Here is a 19571-nt window from a genome sequence, read left to right as displayed (position 1 = left end):
ACTTAAGATGTTTTGGAAGGCTTTAGTTGGTTTGTGTACTACAGTCATACCATGTAGTTGTAACAGTCTATTGGCTGTTTCTGAGATGTTTCTGATGTACGGCAGTGTTATCCTTTTCGTAGCTTGTGTTGGTTGTGTTGTAGTAGGTTGAGTGTTCAGGCACTTTTTGATAAAGTTGCATAGATATCCATTTTGTTGGAAGATGTTGTATAGGTGGTCATTTTCCTTTTTCTGCTGTTCTGGGTTGCTGCAGTGCATTTCTGCTCACTTGAACAATGTTCTTACACAGCTCCTCTTGTGGGAGGTTGGGTTGTTGCTTTGGTAATGGAGTACTTGATTGGTGTGGGTTGTCTTCCGATGAACTTGGGTTTCTAATTTGCTGTTGTTTCCTCTGCTGATGAGGATATCCAGGAAGGGTAGCGTGTTGTTGTTTTCTTCCTCTCTGGTGAATTTTATTCCTTCGAAGATGTTGTTGATGGTTTCATGTGTCTTCTCTAGTTGTTCCTTTTTTATTATGACAAAGGTGTCATCTACACACCGGATCCATACTTTAGGTTGTATGTGAGGCAGTGCTATAGTTTCTAGGCGTTGCACTACAGTCTCTGCTATGAGTCCTGGGAGTGGGGATCCCATGGGTGTGCCTCTGATTTGTTGGTATATTTGTCCATCACACTGAAAGTAGGTGGTGAGGCAGAGGTTGATGAGGTCCGTGATCCGGGGTATTTCAATCTGGGTGTGTTTGGTTAGGTCGGGTGTGTTGTGTAGTACTGCTGACATGGATTCTTTCGCTAGTTCTGGGTCTATGCCTCACTACCTACTTTCAGTATGTAGGACCAAGGACTCCACAGAATACCTTATGGTCTACTGTAATGTGTGGACTCAGTACAGTAACAAAGTTAAGAAAATATAGCCTAAATGTGTCCCTGTGGAGAGGAAAGGGTGAAATGAAGAAAATGTAATAGGATAAGCAAAAACAACCACTTAAATGTGAATGCCCATTTTCTGAAGTTTGGAAGTTATAGCAGACTTGCTTCCCTCAAGATTAGAGGATGGATATGAAGAGGCAGAAATTGGACTGTGTGTGAAATTGAGAGTATGAATCTAAAGAAGGAAGAGCTGGAACATCCTGGCAAATGTTCCAGTAGCCTACCAGAATCAGATACAATTGGATATTCCCTCCCATCAGTCAGAAATATTTGTAAGGGTATGAGGACCCATGCCAGGCCGTTCCAGCCTGGAACATTTTCTGTAACATCCAAAGGCCCGGTCCTTCAGAAATCCTCATAAAATGCTTATGCAAAAACACAGGACTTTATTTCAGGACATTTGGTTATGTAAACACTGTGCCCGAAGGATGATAAAAGGAAGTATGATGAAAAAGAGGTGACCTGAAAGAGGATTGACAGCTCAACAGAGTTTCTTGAGTAAATGGATGACTATATATTTGTTCAATAAATAAACAAACAGCACATTAGACCTACCTGGAGCCCATAGTCAATCTCCTTTTTGTCAAATGCGTAGTGAACAAGCGAGGCTTCACCCCTCAGCAGAATTTCATAGGTGGGACCTCCTTCTACTTCACAGAGTGCTTTGACACAAGCAACAATGTTAGCGTGGCCATAGAAAGTAAATGACATTTGTTGGGTCTCATTTGGCTGCAGTATTCCATATAATGGCAAGATGTCAAAAACCTGATTGAGCAAGGAAAGGAGAGTCACTGCTACATTGTAAGGTGCCCGATACATCCCCAAGATTGCTAAGTCTGGTGCCAATAGGCAGGCACTGCTGGATACTTGTTCAGGCCTCCCCTTCACTCCAGAGCTTTGGGGTTCCTAACTCTGTTGCTGTTTGAACAAATGGGCAGTGAGCAAAGCAAAGCAAAGCAAAGGCATAAAACGGCAGCACAACCATTCTTTTTTCTTCTGAGAGGGTGGTACTAACAGGGAGAGACAGGCCGATGGGCCATGGCAAGAATAATGAGATTTTCCCAGCCCTCAAGCCAATTATGCTAGTGTAAAAGTGATGCCAAATGTGTTGAAGCAACAGTTCCCACAAAAGATGGTTCCAAAAACTGTGAACTTTGCTTCTCCATGGTATCACCATCAACTCTGAAGGTGCTCTTCTCATGGAATGGAAGAAGACTGGAAAGAAAGGATTATTACAAATGAATGACTGGCTACTAAAATTATGTGGATGGAGAAATTTTGTTTCTCAGATCACAATCTGAGTTTTCTGGACTGCTTTACCCCTTACAAAAACTGGTAGCCATGTAATTGACTGAAGCACAGCATGATTGATTAGAAGGACTTTGAAATTAATCCTGTAGGAGCTGTAGATGAAAAACCTGAAGTAAGGAAATAAGATAAAAACATATGGACTGTAGAAGGAAGTAAGAAGACCGTATAAATAGTGAATGGGAAAAGACCATATAAATAGTGAATGGAAAATCAGAAATAACACTAGCTAAGAGAATTCATGGTCTTCATTGTCTGTAGGCTAATGCTTGTATATGGGAAGTAAACAAGATGAGCTTGAACTCTTGGTACAGCATGGCAAATATGATTTAACAGATATAACAAGAGATCTGGTAGGATGTGTCCCATAATAACTACAACACTTGAAAGACCCATTTTGCTCAAAAGAAACAGAAGCAATAGAAAGGGATGAGCTGTGCTATATGTTCAAAATAGCCATTCCTGCTCAGGAATCCAAGTGAATGAACTTGGCAATGCTGTACAATGTATTAGGATTAAAATGGATGGAAGAACAAAGAAAAATAATACTGTTGTTGGTATCTATTATCCTAACCCTAACTTATCCTAACCCAACAGGCTGCATGCAAGTCAGGGAGGGGGTGCTCAGTGCAGCACGAGCTCAGAAAGGTTGGAGAATCACCGCGCGTGGTGCATGCATGTGTGCAATCACAGGGAGGCCGGGGAAAGAGGCTGTGGGGTATGTGCACACACATGTGTGATTGCAGGGAGGCCATGGAAAGAAGGTGAGAGGTGCATACATGTGTACAAGTGCAAGGAGGCTGGGGAAAGAGGGTGCAGGATGCATGTGAGCGAAGGGGGAATGAGGGCACGGTGTGTGTGAGTGAAGAAAGGTGGGGAGAGAATTACTCCAGCAACTTGGGACCTTCCTTGCTTGCTTCCCATTGGCTTTGCTTGGGGGAAGCCAGCAGGGAAGGTTGCAAATGGTGATCCCATGACTGTGGGACACTGCAACTGGTCATAAGTGCGAGCTGGTTGCCAGGCACCTGAATTTTGTTCATGTGACCGCAGGGGTGCTGCAACAGCCAGGACTTTGAGTACCAGTCATAAGTCCCTTCGTTCAGCACTGTCATAACTTTGAATGGTCACTGAACAAATGGTCGTAACTCAAGGACTACCTGTAATGGACAATGGGTCTGACCTAACTCCACTTTCTAAAACACATGTATATTACAATTATTTAAAAGTTATAGAGATCTTCAGCACAGCAGAGTAACCAGACTGCCTGGTGAGTGTTCCTTCAACAAGGGCATGATTAAAGGGAAATGTGAAGAAATAGCTATAAGGGTTTAAAATTAACATTTACTAAGGGTTTGTGCTATGAAAGTTTAAAGTGGATAAAAGGACTAGTGGAATTTGAGCTTTGTTTAAAGTATTTCTGAATTAATTAATTAAATAAATAAAACATACCTCAGTGGGAAAGAGAATTGTTTAAATTCTCCAGGAGCCAGGATTGGCTGTTTGCTTTAAACAAAGAGATAAAGGAAAATTGCGAAAGACCTTAGACTACAAAACTACAGAGTGCTGAAGGAGACCAAAGAGGCAAGGACATAGAGAAATGGAGGGGGGCGGGGGGAAAAGCTCTTTTTGGCTGGTTGCATTTTTTCCTGGATTCTAGATTTAAAAAGATAAATGGCTACTACCAGAAAAGCTGCAAAAGAAGGGAGGAGAGAATCACCAACAGAGCAAACAACAGGGTTTGCACCAAAAGTTCTGCAAAAGATGTTTGAAGAACTGGGGAAAAATGTTACTGAGTCAATGACAGTGTCAGTCACTGAATCTCTTTAGAGAGATTTGGAGGGAAAATTTGCACATATGAATAAAAAACATGAAGAGTCTGTAAAACAAATAGCTGGAGAGGTTAAACAAATTAAGAAGTAGACATTTTAGAACTAAGACAGAAACAATAAGCCAAGAGATGCAAAAAGATCTAGATCAGGGTTTTTCAGCCAGGATTCCGTGGAACCCTAGGGTTCCACGAGAGGTCACTAGGGGTTCCCTGGAAGATCATGATTTATTAAAAAAATTATTTCAAATTTGGACAATGTGCTCTTGCAGTGATGAGCAGAGACTGAACAAAAATCTAGTTACAACTCTTTCTGAATTTTCTGGTAGTGCGCTGTAGGACTGTGTTTATTTGGCTGAATCCATTCTTAATTTCTGATGCAAGATGGGGAGACTGTTGATAACAGGAGAATGCTATATTGCAGGAAGGAAAGAATATATTGAAGGAAGAGAGGAATATATTGCAGGAAGGGAGGATTATATTGAAGGAAGGGGAGGGAGAAATGCATTTTTCAAGAAATTAATGGACTTGTTCAACTTAGTCTCAACTTAGTCTGTGACATCAGTCTTTCCCTCCCGCATTTTTTCCCTGTGGATTATTTTAAATAAATTTCACACATGTTTATTCAGCCATGTCTGAGGGTCCAATGTGGCGATTTTTGAAGAGAAGGTGTGAGAGAGAAGAGGAGGATTCTAGAACAGACAATACTGATAAGTTTAATTATGATAATGATAATGAAGAATTTAAATCTTCTCAGGCATTTCCCTGCACTGGTACATCAATGGACTCAAAAAAAGTCCATCTTTACAATGAAAGCTATTTATCAATGGGTTTTACGTGGACTGGTGATCCAAAGTGTCCCATTTGTCAGATTCAGCCTAGGACGCACACGCTGCAGTGCAGAGCCGTTGGTCAGTTTCACCGAGCCTCCAGTCAGTTTCACCACCTCGCAACCGCAAGTTAAGGACCGACAGGGGGCGGGCAGTTAACTCGCAGCAGGAGCCAATTAGAAGTGGCAAACTGGAGCGCAGCCGGCTCCCCAGGCGCCCCGGGCAACTCCTGCTTACCATACACCGGGAGCGCAGCAATCCAGAGGCAATCAGAAACCAGATTAAAACAGCCACTCCAACTCACCATAAGAAAAGCTCCAGGAATGCAAGGGCAAGGCAGACAAAGGAAGATCGTAACACAGCAGAAACCGGCTGAATTTGCCATCAAGGCGAGAGGAAGGAAGATCGCAACGGACAGATGGCCAGCCCAGGGCGAAGGCAAGGGGCGAAACCGAGGAGTAACTACGGGTCAAGGGGGGGACCCTATAAAACTGCTGTAAGAAACTGCCCCAAGCCAATCCTGGCTTTGTCTGTAACCGCTACGCATTACGCCTGAATAAACTAGCTTTTGTCCGAGCCTGTGCCTCACGAGGTTTCTGTTCAGCGCCAAATGCAGCAAACCTTACACAATGGAGGAGTAGACTGTGAAGATGGCAGAATTTGCAGAAATGGCAAAATTGACCTGTTTGATTAGGGACAAAACAATAAGTACTTTTATAAAATATTGGAAACCTTTAATGGATTTTTTGCTGAAAATGGACAAAAATGGTGATTTCTGGATTTACTGATTGAAGAGTGTTGAATATGGGAAGAAGGGACAGCTTCAGAAGACCTTGGATGAAGCAGATTATCTGGATCCTTTTCAGTCGGGATTCAGAACCGGGTATGGGATGGAAACACAACTGGTTGCACTTTTGGATGATCTCTGGCAAGGGTGGGATGGTGGTAGTATGTCCATCCTTGCCTTACTTGACCTCTCAGTGGCTTTCGATATCATTGATAATGGTATCCTTCTGGATTGACTCAGAGGATTAGGGGTGGGCAGCACGGTGTTGTGCTGGTTCACCTCCTTTCTCAGTTCCAGTTGGTGGTGACTGGGGAGGAGAGATCTATGTGGGGTGCTGCAGAGGTCAGTGCTCTCTCCTCTTCTATTGAACATCTACATGAGACCACTGGGTGAGCTCATCTGTCACCACACGGTGAGGTATCATCAGTACACTGATGATGCCCAATTGTATATCTCCACTCCTGGCGATTTAAGTGATGCTATGGATGTCTTATCCTGGTGTCTGGAGGCTGTGAAGGTCTGGATGGGGAACAACAGGGTTCAACTGAACCCTGGCAAGACTGAGTGGCTTGGGGTCCTGAGCCCCTCTGGTTCTGGGATTATACCATCACTTGTACTGGATGGGGTTGCACTACCCCAAACAGACCCTGTGCGCAACCTGGGGGTCCTCCTGGACTCACGCCTCCTGCTCAGTGAGCAGGTGGCAGTTGTGGCTAGGAGGGCCTTTGAACAACTTTGTATTCTGCTCCAGTTGCACCTGTTCCTGTACCGAGGAGCCTCACTCATGGTCACTCATGCCCTGGTCACCTCCCAGTTGGACTACTGCAGTGCGCTCTACATGGGGCTGCCCTTGAAGAGTATTCTTCAGCTGGTGCAGAAAGCGGCTGTGCAGGCAGTTATGTGTGTTTCTGTTAGAACACATGTTACACCTCTGCTTTGCAAGCTGCATTGGTCACCAGTCTGTTTCCAGGTCCAATTCAAGGTGCAGGTGTTGACCTTTAAAGCCCTTCATGGCATGGGATCAGGTTACTGAGGGACTGCCTCTCCCCAATTTCATCTGCCCGTCCCACTAGAGCTAGCAGAGTGGGTATGTTATGGGTTCTGTCGTCTAGGGAGCTATGTTTGACAGGCACTAGGTGGCGGGCCTTTTCTGCTGTGGCACCTGCACTGTGGAAACGTCTCCCTCCAGAGATGATCAACCTCAGCACTCCTGAGGTTTTGAAGATCTCTCAAGACCTGGTTGTGTCAGCAGGCCTGGGGACCTATGGGACAGATGAACTAGTGAGGTGGCTCTATTATTAACATCCTTTCACCTATTATTTTCCTTTTCTATTTTAGTTCTGTTTTTATAGCTTTTAATGTTTTTAAAGATTATTACATAAGGGTTTTATGTAACGATTGTTTATATATTTATTGTTTTATTGGACTGTTGTACGCCACCCAGAGTCACTTTTTGTAAGATGGGTGGCCATATAAATCTGATAAATAAATAAATAAATAGTAAATAAATAAAATGGAACTATATAATTCTAAAGGTGGAGAAATGACAAAAGTTTGTTTGCTGTAAAGAAGATCAGAAGCCACATCTTTAACTTTCTTTTCTCTTTTTTTCTTTCTTTATCTGTACTGTTTCTAGCACTGAACTGAATTCTGTGGCAATCTACACTAAATTAATTAAGGTTTGAAGCATTGCCCACATGACTCTAGTTGGGAATTGCCCATTCAGGTAAAAGTGTAACCCCTGAAGCACAGGGTCCCAAACCTTTATACGTGATCCAGCAGGATAACATGGCAGATAGTACTGAAGGCTGTCAAGAAACTTAATAGGAGTAGATACGGCACCAGGTTAGCAAGTCAGTTTGAGAACTCTGACAAATTTTAGTCTTTTTTCTCTTCCCTGATTTGTTGCTATGTTACCTTTTCTTTCAAGAATTATTTTTACTATAATTTAAGAGAATTTTTTTATAAAATGATGTATCATTGGGTATATGACACCAGTCAAGCTGTCAAAAATGTACAAAGGAATATCAAACCAGAGTTGGAAATGTGAAAAGGAAGAGGGGACTTTTTATTATGCATGGTGGGCCTATGAAATAGAAAAGAAATGTTGGGTGCAAATCCATACAATGATGCAAAAGATATTGCAGATTAACATTACAATGAAACCAGAATTGTTTCTATTGGGTTTTATGGACATTGAACTTGAAAAGAAATATGGGAAATTAATACTGTATATGATAACTGCAGCAAGATTACTGTATGCACAAAGATGGAAGAATAATGAAACACTCACAGTAGAAGGTTGGATTATAAAATTGACAGAGCTTGCGGAAATGGGAAAGCTGACCAGTTTGGTTAGGAAAAAAAGTGATAGAGACCTTTTTGAAAGACTGGAAATCTTATATGGACTTTTTGTTGAAAGAAGAAAAAACTGAATTGATGATTTATGGATTTGGAGAGTAAAAAGGGTTCAAGAGGGAGGGGAAAGAGTAAGATGGCAACTACTTGATAGAAAGAAGGGTGGACATCATAATTCTATTCCTTCTTTCTTTCTCACTTTTCTTCTTTTTTTCCTCACCTTTTCTTATCTTTCCTTTAATTTTTTATACTTTTGTTGTATTCAAAAATTCTAATACAAAAAAAGAAATATTTTTGGTATGAGGAAGTTTATTAATTTAACTTAATTTGGAGCAATATCAACAGAAAAAGAACGAGAAGTAAAAAGAATGAAGCATCTCATAATGGACACAGAATGACAGTCCCTTCAAAGCCATCAAAGCAACCAATAAGCACTGGTTGGCTGATGTGGGTCTTCCAGGCTGTGTGGCCATCTTCTGGAAGTCCTCAGACTTGTCCTCTGAAGATGCCGGTCACAGATGCTGGCGAAACATTAGGAACGAAACTTCCAGAACACGGCCACAGAGCCTGGAAGACCCACACCAGCCATCATATTCCGGCTGTGAAAGCCTTCGACAATACACTGAAGCACTGGTTACTTAGTACTCCAAATGAGAAATGCAGAAATTATTTTGGAATACTTTCTAAATATCAACATTGCAAAATATGCTCCCCTTTCAACTTACCAACTCAAGCTAAAGCTACCCTTTTAATCAGAAGGAATAAAAGGCTGGTTGCAGGTACCCTTGAGGACACAGGGTTAGCACTGCCCTTGACAAAGAGCAGGTTAAATAAACAGCCAGGGATAACCACGAAGTGAAAGATTATGGATGAAGCTCTAGAAGTAAGGCTGATTTACTCCTTTGCAGCACTGCCAAATTGTGAATGAGATTAAATATTGAGAGAATTAGAGAATCTTAAACAGACACTGTTTAAGTGTGTTTATGGACTGCAGCTGAGCCTGTGATGGACCCAGTAGTGAGAGATTCTGGGGAGGGTGGCAATAATTATAATAATTATAATAAAGAAAAGATACCCTTGTTTATTCCAGTCCAACTGATCACATAGAGCAGAAAAGAAAACAGAAGGAAACTGATATGCTACTTTTAACAGCTGAAGAGGGGCAAGTTTTGCAGTACTTAAGGATTGACACCCCAATGATCCTATTTCATCTGTTACATTATGTTCTGCAGACCAGCCTTCTAAACATGGTCACCCCACTGAATTTATCACACTGTGATAACTAGTGCACTGGATGCTCAAATCACTGTGAATGACTCCGTGGCTTTTCTCCCTTGGCAAAAGCAGCTAGCACACTCAGAGCTCTAGGCTTACAGAGGCTGGGAAGGATGGCTCAAGTAATGGTGTACAATATCAGAAAGAAGCCCTTCCTACAGGCACTGTTACTTAGACAGAAGAGAGAAAGGAATTAAGTGAAGCTGACAAAAACTACCAGAAAGAGTCTCAAAATCACCTTTTTCATTTTACTATTAGGTATCCTCCAGACATTATTGTTATCAACGCTGCCTACTGTATTATACAAGGAGTAGCGATGAGGAACTGGAAAAGAAGGTGGATGAAAGCATAATCGGCTACTTAAACTAGAACACAATAAGGAACCTCCTTGGATTATACCCCTGAAAGAGGCTCAGAAGGTCTAAGCATGTAAACAAAGAGATTAAATTATGTTTTTAAAAGTGTAATATTTTCTCACAAGTGAATAGTCCAGAAGTGTCAGGCCCAGCCCAAGGACAACAGGGAAACAATCCAGCCAAGTTCAGTTCTTTATTGCTTACACCATATAGACAGAATCTTGCCAGACTAAATCTGTACTATGCTAACCTAATAGATAAACCCTGGGAGATTCTAGGGAGTGGCTATCTTAAGTCTCTTCTCATTCCCACACTCCTGCTCTGGACTATGTTGCCTCTTGTCTCCCCCTTTTCCTTCCTGCAATGTACTCCATCACACCACCTCCCCCTTTGTAGATACATTCCGTCACAAGAAAACACGCATAACTACATTAAAGCAATTTCTGGTGCATCAGTAGCACAATGGGGATATGGAAGATCAGCAACTTCTGATCAATAAAATTATTTAGAATCTAGCAGTCCTGCAAACACTGGAGTAGCTACCTCATATTTCATAACTACTCATAGCCCCAGTTTGGTCTAAAGTAAGAGATGGTGGGCTCCTCTTCCCTGGATGAGTTCAATGGGAGCTAGACAACCATTTGTCAGGGATTCCAGCATAGATTCCAGGGGACTGGACTCAATGGCCTCTTTCAATATTTTGATTATTTCTGGGCAAAGCTCAGTAACTCCTAATAAACCTCTACGCATTTTAATACAAGGGTAACAAACCTTACCCTGTTTCTGGGCTTATTTAGATCAAGAGCAGAAACCGAAGGACTGAAACAAGAGCCTCTGGTCAGCTGGGAAAGGTCTGGGTGTGTTTGGCAAAGAATGCCCTGTCCTAACCAGGCTCCCTGACACAGCCTGTTGGCAGCCACTTAAGAAGAAGAACAGACCACTGCCTGAGAGAAACACTGGAAACCTGAGTGGACCTGAGGAAGAGCAACCTCTGTCCTCGCACCCCAGCCTTCAATGCTGTAGGCAAACAGTGGCAGTACATCAGGTGGACTTACTTCTTCCACACCTGTCAAGTGTGGCTCCTCTGACTCTGCACACCACAGTACTTCCTTGGTTTCTGCTTGGTTCTTCTCTGGAGTCTCCTTTTCTACTTCAGAAGTTTGCAAAAATAACTAGAAAACAGAACATGCAAGGTGTCCATCAGAAAAAGAAACAGCCATAGAAAAGATAGAGAAACTGCCTTGCATACATGGTTAGCTCAAGAAATCTCCTAGCTCAAAGCTTCCAAAAACTATTTTAAACTCCACATTCATCTACTTCTTCTTTATTGAAAAAAATCAATGATGCAGAAATAGAACAGGATGTAAACACTGTTAAATTTCTGGATTGTTCTACTAAACCAAGAAGAAAATAGAGGGCTCAAACTGAAAAGTCATCTAATGTACACATGCTGTCTTTCTAGTAACAACTGTCCAGCTTGTTAATCATAATGAGCTGGTTCCTCTTCACAGAATTTCACCTAAAGAAAAATATCATTTACTTTATTTAATATATTTATGCATTATATACAATGTTAAAACGTTTGGTCAGTATTCCAGAGGATAGGTACCTCTGCAGGGAAGGAAGGCTTATTTGCAAGCAGTTAGGGAGACAATTGTGAAAGTTACAGCACAGACAGCAGGGCCACCTCATCTCTGATAAACTGAGCAATTTCCCAGGTCTGTGTCAGTGAAGGTGATTTGCCATCTATTCTGATCCCTTTGTTTAGGACCTTTTTTGCCAAAAGCAAAATTCTGAACCTGGCTTGGATGCTACTGGGCAGCCAGTGCAGAAGGTTTAATGTAGCAAGAAACCACACGATTGAATATCTGCTTGCAGTCTGGATGACAGCTGCAGCTTCAGATCAGATACGAAGGTAGCCCACATAAAGTGCATTACAGTAATCTCAGCTGGAGGTCCTATTAGGGGCTTGCCTCAGAAGTCCTCATCAAATGAGGAGAACCAGGCATTCCAAGACCAAAAGTTGTATTTCTGTCTCTGCCTTGTAAGCACTGAGAATCCATCCACCCACCTCAAATCCTCAATAAAGCCTTCATCTGAGGGTAAAAGATCAGAGGACAGAGAGGCATGCAAATGCTAAGCTATGCCAAGGAACAGTGGAATCTGGCAGAGCACAGGAGCAAATTGCTGAGTGAACCCAGGTCTGGCAGCTGTAGTCTGTAGTGGAAAGATTAGATCTCATGTTCCCTAGCCGTGTCATGTATCCTCCATTTACAGGACTTGTGCATGTGCAATGCCACCACTGGTCATATTTTCCATTGACTATCAGCTCCGTGGTTGTGCCAGGCGGCGCAGCAAGCGAGTAGCCCGAGAAGAGACCTGGGCTGCAGTGACCTGGAATACAGCCAAACTTGATGCCAGGCCAGTCTGCAGTCCCAAAAATCAACCAGACAACCAGCTCAAAAGCTGGCGCCTGAACAGTGGCTGCGGCCTGAGGGGGCCCGAAGGACTTGGAGACCAGCTGGTTTGATCCCAGGCAGGGTGTTGGGGGCCCTCCAGTGGGTGATACTTGGGCCTCCTTCCCTAGTGTGAGACAGGGAGGGTAGTCCGAGGATGTTTGTTTGAGTGTGTGATTGCTTGGGCGTTTGTTAGTGTATGATAGGATAGAGGGTCCCCTAGCTATGGAGGCTGGAGGTCTGGGATTGGGAGGAACTGGAGGGCCGGTTAGGGTGGGTTATACCATTCAGGTGGTGATGGGGAGGGGATGTTATGACAGGATTCCCTCTCGGGGAAGAGCACACCTGGTGCTTGTTACCGGTGGCATGTTCCGGCCCTCTGGACTCAGACCTGGCCCTGGAGAGCAGACCCACAGAGGCCCTGGCTTTTGGCTGCTGCTTCTTAACGCCAGGTCAGTTAACAACGAGGCCCCCCTCATATGTGATTTGATCACTGAGGAGCAGGCCGACCTGGTGTGTATTACCAAGACCTGGCTGGGCCCTGAAACGGGGGTGCCCAGCCAGGTTCACGGTCTGGCACCAGCCAAGACCCCAGGGCAGGGGAGGAGGAGTAGCGGTTGTCATCTGGGAATCTCTTTTGGCCTTCAGGGGCGCTGCTCCACAAGTGGCCAGTTGTGAGACCCTGTCTTTGAAGTTGGGCTCATGAGAACAGTTGGGATTGTTGTTACTGTACCAGCCTCCCTGCTGCACAGCAACTTCCCTGCCTGAGCTGCTGGAGGCCATCGTGGGGCTGGTGGTAGACTTCCCCAGACTTATGGTCTTGGGGGACTTCAACTTGCCATCCCTAGGACAAGCTTCAGAGGCAGCTTGGGAGTTCATGGCCACCATGGCGGCCATGGGCCTGTTCCAGATTATTCGTGACCCAGCTCGGGACAGTCGCTTCACACCGGACCTGGTTTTCTTGTCAGAGCAATGCCAATGTGATCTGAAGGAGGAACTACGTCTATCCCCCTTGTCATGGTCAGATCATGCCCTGGTGGCCCTGAGGTTTTCCTACGCTACCCCCCCTCCGCAGGGAGGTGGGACCCATTCAATTGGTCCGCCCTGGGTGACTGATGGACCCAGTGGGGTTCCAAAGGGAGCTGGGGGTTATACCCTAGGGGCTGCTGCATGGTCCGGCGGAGGCCTTGGCTGCTACCTGGAATAGGAAAGCGGCTGAGGCCTTGGACAAGATTGTGCCTGACCTCAGCCCCACACTCCGCAGAATGCTGCCCAGCAGCCCTGTTTAATATCACCCCATCTTAGGAAAGGAGGGATTTACAGGGCCATGCAGAGGAGTTTTCTGGGCATCTGGAGGACAAAATTGCTTGCATCCAGTCCCAGTTGGATACCAAGCATGGAACATGGTCTGTTCTTACCCTGTTATCTGGGAACAGTTTGATCCTGTTGAACCCGAAGAAGTGGACAGGGTCCTCTGGACAGTCATTGCCACCACCTGTCAACTAGATCCATGTCCCTCCTGGCTGGTTAAGGCTACTCGGGAGGTGATGTGTGGGTGGGTCCAGGCGATGGTAAATTCATCCTTGAGGGAGGGAGCGTTTCCAGCTGCCTTTAAGGAGGCGCTGGTGCACCCCCTCCTCAAGAAGCCATCACTGGACCCCACCATACTGGACAGTTTTCATCCAGTCTCCCACCTCCCCTTTTTAGGGAAGGTAGTTGAAAAAGCGGTGGCATTGCAGCTCCAGAGGATCCTGGAAGAAACGGATTATCTGGACCCATTTCAGTCAGGTTTTAGACCTGGATGCAGGATGGAAACAGCATCAGTCACACTCATGGATGATCTCTGGTGGGAGCAGGATGGGGGTAGTGCATCCATCCTTGCTCTTCCTGACCTCTCAGTGGCTTTCGATACCATCAGCCATGGTATCCTTTTGGGTCAACTTGGGGAGTTGGGAATGGGTGGCAGTTTTATGCTGGTTATCTTCCTTCCTCCAAAGCCGATCCCAATCGGTGTTGGGATGGCCCCTCTACTGTGGGGTGCTGTAGGGTTCGGTACTCTCTGCTCCTTTTTAACATCTACATGAAAACATTGGGTGAGATCATCCGCCACCATGGGATGAGGTATCATCAATATGCAGATGATACCCAGTTATACATCTCCATCCCAGGTGATGAGTGATGCTGTGACCACCCTTTTGCGGTGCCTGGAAGTGTTGAGGGTCTGGATGGGGCTGAACCCTGGTAAGATGGAATGGTGTGGATTGGAGGCCCCTCTGCATCTGAGGATTTACCATCTTTGGTTTTGGATAGGATTGCACTGCCCCAGACAGACCTGGTGCGTAATCTGGGGGCCCTCCTGGACTCACAACTCCTGCTCAAGGAGCAGGTGGCAGTTGTGGCCAGGAGGCCTTTGCCCAACTTCAGGTGGTGTGCCAGTTATGCCCTTTTCTGGATCAGGAGGCCCTCCGGTCAGTCACTCATGCCCTAGTCATCTCCCATATAGACTACTGCAATGCGCTCTACGTGGGGTACCCTTGGAGAGTATCTAGAAGCTATAGCTGGTTCAAAATGCACCTGCGCGGACAATCTTGGGTGCCCTATGGATGTCACATGTAGCACCTTTGCTTCAGGAGCTGCATTGGGTGCCAGTTTGCTTCCAGGTCCAATTCAAAGTGTTGGTTATTACCTTTAAAGCCCTACATGACATGGGTCCAGGCTACCTGAGGGACTGTGTCACCCCCTTTACATCAACCCATCCCACCTAGTCAGGCAGAGAGGGCATGTTACAGACCCCGTCAGTGAGAGAATGTCAGCTGGTGGGGCACAGGAGGAGAGCCTTCTCTGCCGTTGCCCCTGCCCTCTGGAATATTCTCCCCCCAGAGGTGCGGTGGGCCCCTACCCTCCTGGCTTTCTGGAAAGAACTAAAGACCTGGCTCTGCCAGCTTGTGTGGGGAAAGAAGAGTGTTAACCAACCCTGGGGGTGGCTAGCACCCTGATGACATTTCCCAAGCCTAATGCTCTCTTGTTATCAATCCTTAGAATACACTTATTTATTTAGGACTATTGTTATATTTTATTTTTAATCAATATTTATCTTTTCTGTAAACTACCCAGAGTCACTTTTTAACGAGATGGGCAGTGCCAAATTTGATATATATCAAATATATATCGGCTGGATAGCGTAGTGGTTAGAACACCGCCTCTGATGCAGGAGACTGGGGTTCAAATCCTGGCTGGTACCTACCTTACCAGTAGGGGTCCTTGGGCAAAGACCCCCTAACGCTTCACCTGCCTACCTCAAATATGAGAGTGACACAAACTAAGAGAGTCATGCCGGCTCGGACGTTACTCGGATTAACAAGGTCCACGTCAGATGTTGGGGAACCAGGACAATCTGATGTTAAGTGGGCTACTGGAACAAACCATGCGTGGACGAGACAAGAGAACTTGGAATTGATGGAATGTTACTACAACAGCAGACCTAATGAGAGGGGATATGTGAAACGTATGAGGGAACTATGGATAGACAGAAGGCCTACATCTACACTAACTGAGAAACAACTAGTTACCCAGCACTTCAACATAGTGAAGAGGAAGCTGCTCTCACAACTTGAGATAGACCAACTCCACATTACAACCCAGACTCAAGCAGACCTGGAAGAACAAGCGGATGTGCAGCCAACATCTGAAGCTGGAATGTCACTGCCACCCCTCCCATTACAGAGCACAGCAGCTGATATGAGGCATAAGATCATGGATAAACTAGCTACAGTCAACCCTCGAGTCCAATTACCAAGGCTCAGTGGAGAAGTACCATCAGATAGTATGCTAGAAGATGCCAACAGAGCCCTCCGGACAATCCCTACTACCACCATAACTGAAACCAATGAATTGGTATATGCTACAATCCTGGAAATACTTGGCTACACGATCAAGAACAGCAGTACATACCCACCCTGGAAAATGAGATTGGAGGCTAAGATCAAGGCAACTCGGAGAGAAGTCAGTCAGCTGGTGGAACTACAGAAGCGTGTGGAGATTAAGGATAAGACTTGGCTACTGAAAAAATATATGGGCCTGACTCCATCTGAAGCCCTAGAGACTGCTAAACAAAGGCTCACAGCACTGGCTGCCAGGTTAAGGAGATACACTAGAGAAGCAGAGGCCAAGAAGATAAATGCCCTGTTCTCCAAAGAACCATCCAAAGTGTACTCCCAACTGCAGTGCAACCACAGAGTAACAGCTGAGCCACCAGCAGCAGAAACTGAACAGTACAGGAAGAACATATGGGAGAAAGAGAAGACGCATAACACCAGTGCAAAGTGGCTGCAGGACCTGAAAGCAGACCACAGCAATCTCCCAGAACAGGAACTAGTCACCATCACAGTAGCAGACATCCAACAGCAGGTCAAGAACACTAAAAGCTGGACAGCACCTGGCCCGGACATGATCCACACCTACTGGCTAAAGAAACTAACAGCAGTGCATGAACGCCTAGCAGCACAGATGAACCAACTGCTAGCAGCAGGCTCCCACCCAGACTGGCTAACACAAGGAAGGACAGTGCTGATCATGAAAGACCCTCACAAAGGAACAGCACCATCCAACTACCGGCCAATAACCTGCCTCCCCACAACATGGAAAGTTCTATCAGGCATCATAGCTGCCAAGCTACAAGACCATATGGGCCAGTACATGACCACAGCTCAGAAGGGCATTGGGAACAACACCAGAGGCTCAAAACACCAGTTATTCATAGATAGAGCAGTTGCCTGGGACTCAAGGTCTAGGCAGACCAATCTGAGCACAGTCTGGATTGACTACAGCAAAGCCTATGACTCAATGCCGCACACATGGATCTGTGAATGCCTGGCACTATACAAAGTCAACAGGACACTAAGGACTTTCCTCAAGAACTCAATGGGACTGTGGAAGACAACACTGGAAGTCAACTCAAGACAGCTCGCACAAGTGGCCATCAAGTGCAGCATATACCAAGGTGATGCACTGTCCCCACTGCTGTTCTGCATAGGCTTAAACCCCCTCAGCCAGATAACCACAAGGTCTGGATATGGGTACAAGTTCAAGAGTGGAATCACCATCAGCCACCTCCTCTACATGGATGACATCAAGCTGTACGCTAAGAGTGAACGAGATATTGACTCACTGATCCACCTGACACGGATCTACAGCGAGGACATTGGGATGTCATTTGGACTGGAGAAATGTGGCAGGATGATAGAGGGAAGGTAGTTAAGACCAATGGAGTGGAACTACCAGTGGGCCACATAGCAGACATAGAGATCAGCTATTGTGATGGAATGGTGTTATGAAGGCCACGCTCAGGGAGATAAGCGTTTCCTTAGCCCCCAACAGGAGCGTGGGAAGTTTAAGAAAATGAGACTGGCACCACCCTAAGGAATTCACAGTGTTGTGGCTTGCTGGCTTGGGAACTTAGGTTGAGTCTGGAGAGATTGATGTCATGTTCAGCCCAAAGAACTCCACGAGACAGTGCAAATATAGTTCTGTTGCGTTTATTAGCTTCCACCTCAAGACAGAAATCTCACCAGTCATCAGATACCCTGCCGGTATAGTGAGCTGGCCAAAGGAAGATATGGAGGCTGCCGATGTGAAGACCCGGAAGCTCTTCACAATGTATGGAGATTTCCACCCCAAGTCCAACACCCAGAGATTGTACACCAGCCGCAAAGAGGGCGGGCGGGGTCTGATGAGTGTCAAAGCCACTGTCCTGGATGAAACCCGGAGCATCCAGAAGTATATCACTAAGATGGCACCCAAAGATGAGCTGCTAAGAGAATGACTCAGGCAGCAGCAGACATGGGAGGAAGTTCAAGTGGAGGAAATATAAATGGCAAGAGAAACCCTTGCATGGGACAGATAGCTGAGGTGGCTGACACTGGGAAATCCTATCAGTGGCTGGAAAGGGCCGGACTAAAAGACAGCACTGAGGCACTGATCATAGCAGCACAAGAACAGGCACTAAGCACCAGATCCATAGAAGCAGGGGTCTACCACACTAGACAGGACCCAAGGTGCAGATTGTGCAAAGAGGCCTCAGAGACAGTCCAACACATAGTGGCAGGGTGTAAGATGCAGGCAGGAACAGCATATACTGAACGGCACAACCAAGTAGCTGGCATTGTGTACAGGAACATCTGCATAGCATATGGGCTAGACCCCCCCAAGTCCAGATGGGAGATTCCACAGTAGGTTGTGGGGAATAACAGATCCCATGGGACTTCCAGATCCAGACAGACAGGCAGGTACTGGCCAGTCAATCAGACATCGTGGTAGTAGACAAAGACCAGAAGACAGCGGTAGTGATAGATGTAGCAGCGCCAAGTGACAGCAACATCAGGAAGAAGGAGCATGAGAAGCTGGAGAAGTACCAGGGCCTGAAGGAGGAAATAGAGAGGATGTGGAAAGTAAAGGCCAAAGTGGTCCCAGTGGTGGTAGGAGCACTTGGGGCCGTGACTCCTAAGCTGGGGGAGTGGATCCAACAGATCCCAGGAACAGCATCAGAGCTCTCTGTGCAGAAGAGTGCAGTGCTAGGAACACCTAAGATACTGCGCAGAACCCTCAAACTCCCAGGCCTCTGGTAGAGGACCTGAGATTGAGGAAGACACGTACCACCCATAGGGGTGAGAGGGGATTTTTTTTTTTTATAAATTAATTTTTTAAAAAATCTACTGCGAACAGAAAAGTAAGCAAAATTTCATCAGGCACAAGTAGATATTCAGAATTTAGGTGACCCATAAAAAATTGGCAAATGCCATTACCTGCGTTTCAGGGATAATTTGTACATCGTCCACAGGCTCTTTAACAGAAACCTCTTCTCCAGTTGCATAGTTAGTGTTTTCTTCCACAGCTGCTTCTCTAGAGGTAATTCATAGGGAGAGAAATGTATATTATATTGCTCAAGGTAGCTGGGAGTATAGAAGAACCATAAAGCTGATGAGCAAGCCAAAATGGCATCTAGATTTATACCCGTAAGCTGTTGTGTCACCATTTCAGAGATATTTCCTTACCTAAACAGAGAAACAGAATGAGCAAGGGCAAAAAAGCAGTGGGAATGTGAGTGATTTGCAACTTGCTGCTGGCTTCCCCATTGACTTTGCTTATGGGAAGCTGGCAGAAGCCAGCCTGCCTGCCTGCCTGCCTGCCCACATATAATATAGGATTGCACCATTTGCCCTTCCCTCATGACTCTCAGGAGAGCCCCAATGAAGCTGCCTCTTCCTTGTCCTCTTTGGCTGACCCATGGGACTGGCTGCCACTTTGCTGGGGGGAGGTAGAACAAAGGGAGCCACAGACCATGAAGAAAACTGCACCCACACTCCCCATTCCAGCGTGTCCCCAAGGGCCCCTCCCCCAAGGGAGGAAGAGGGTTCATCGTCAACCACCGGCATCCCCCAGCCAGCCCTACCTC

At 45.6% G+C, this 19571-nt stretch overlaps 1 protein-coding gene across 11 annotated transcripts in view; it reads right to left on the bottom strand.

The window, feature by feature from the left end:
• The window catches only part of HYDIN (HYDIN axonemal central pair apparatus protein), a 346241-nt gene that overhangs the window by 176321 nt on the left and 150349 nt on the right, over positions 1–19571 (bottom strand). For all 11 annotated transcript variants that reach the window (XR_015795149.1, XM_088135435.1, XM_088135430.1 and 8 more), the window contains 3 exons: positions 18922–19018; positions 10721–10837; positions 1482–1691 (listed from right to left, as the gene is read on the bottom strand). Coding sequence is in view for 10 of the 11 variants with exons in the window: in XM_088135435.1 (XP_087991561.1) it covers positions 1482–1691; positions 10721–10837; positions 18922–19018 (424 nt within the window). In the remaining variant the exon portion in view is untranslated. The remainder of the gene's footprint in view (positions 1–1481; positions 1692–10720; positions 10838–18921; positions 19019–19571) is intronic.

Source organism: Python bivittatus, unplaced genomic scaffold (assembly GCF_059951505.1).
Source record: "Python bivittatus isolate LINGU-HERP-01145 unplaced genomic scaffold, Pbiv_v1 ctg000170_np1212, whole genome shotgun sequence".
Taxonomy (NCBI): domain Eukaryota; kingdom Metazoa; phylum Chordata; class Lepidosauria; order Squamata; family Pythonidae; genus Python; species Python bivittatus.
The sequence above is the reverse complement of the archived record's forward strand: the minus strand, read 5'-3'. Positions and strand labels throughout refer to the sequence as shown.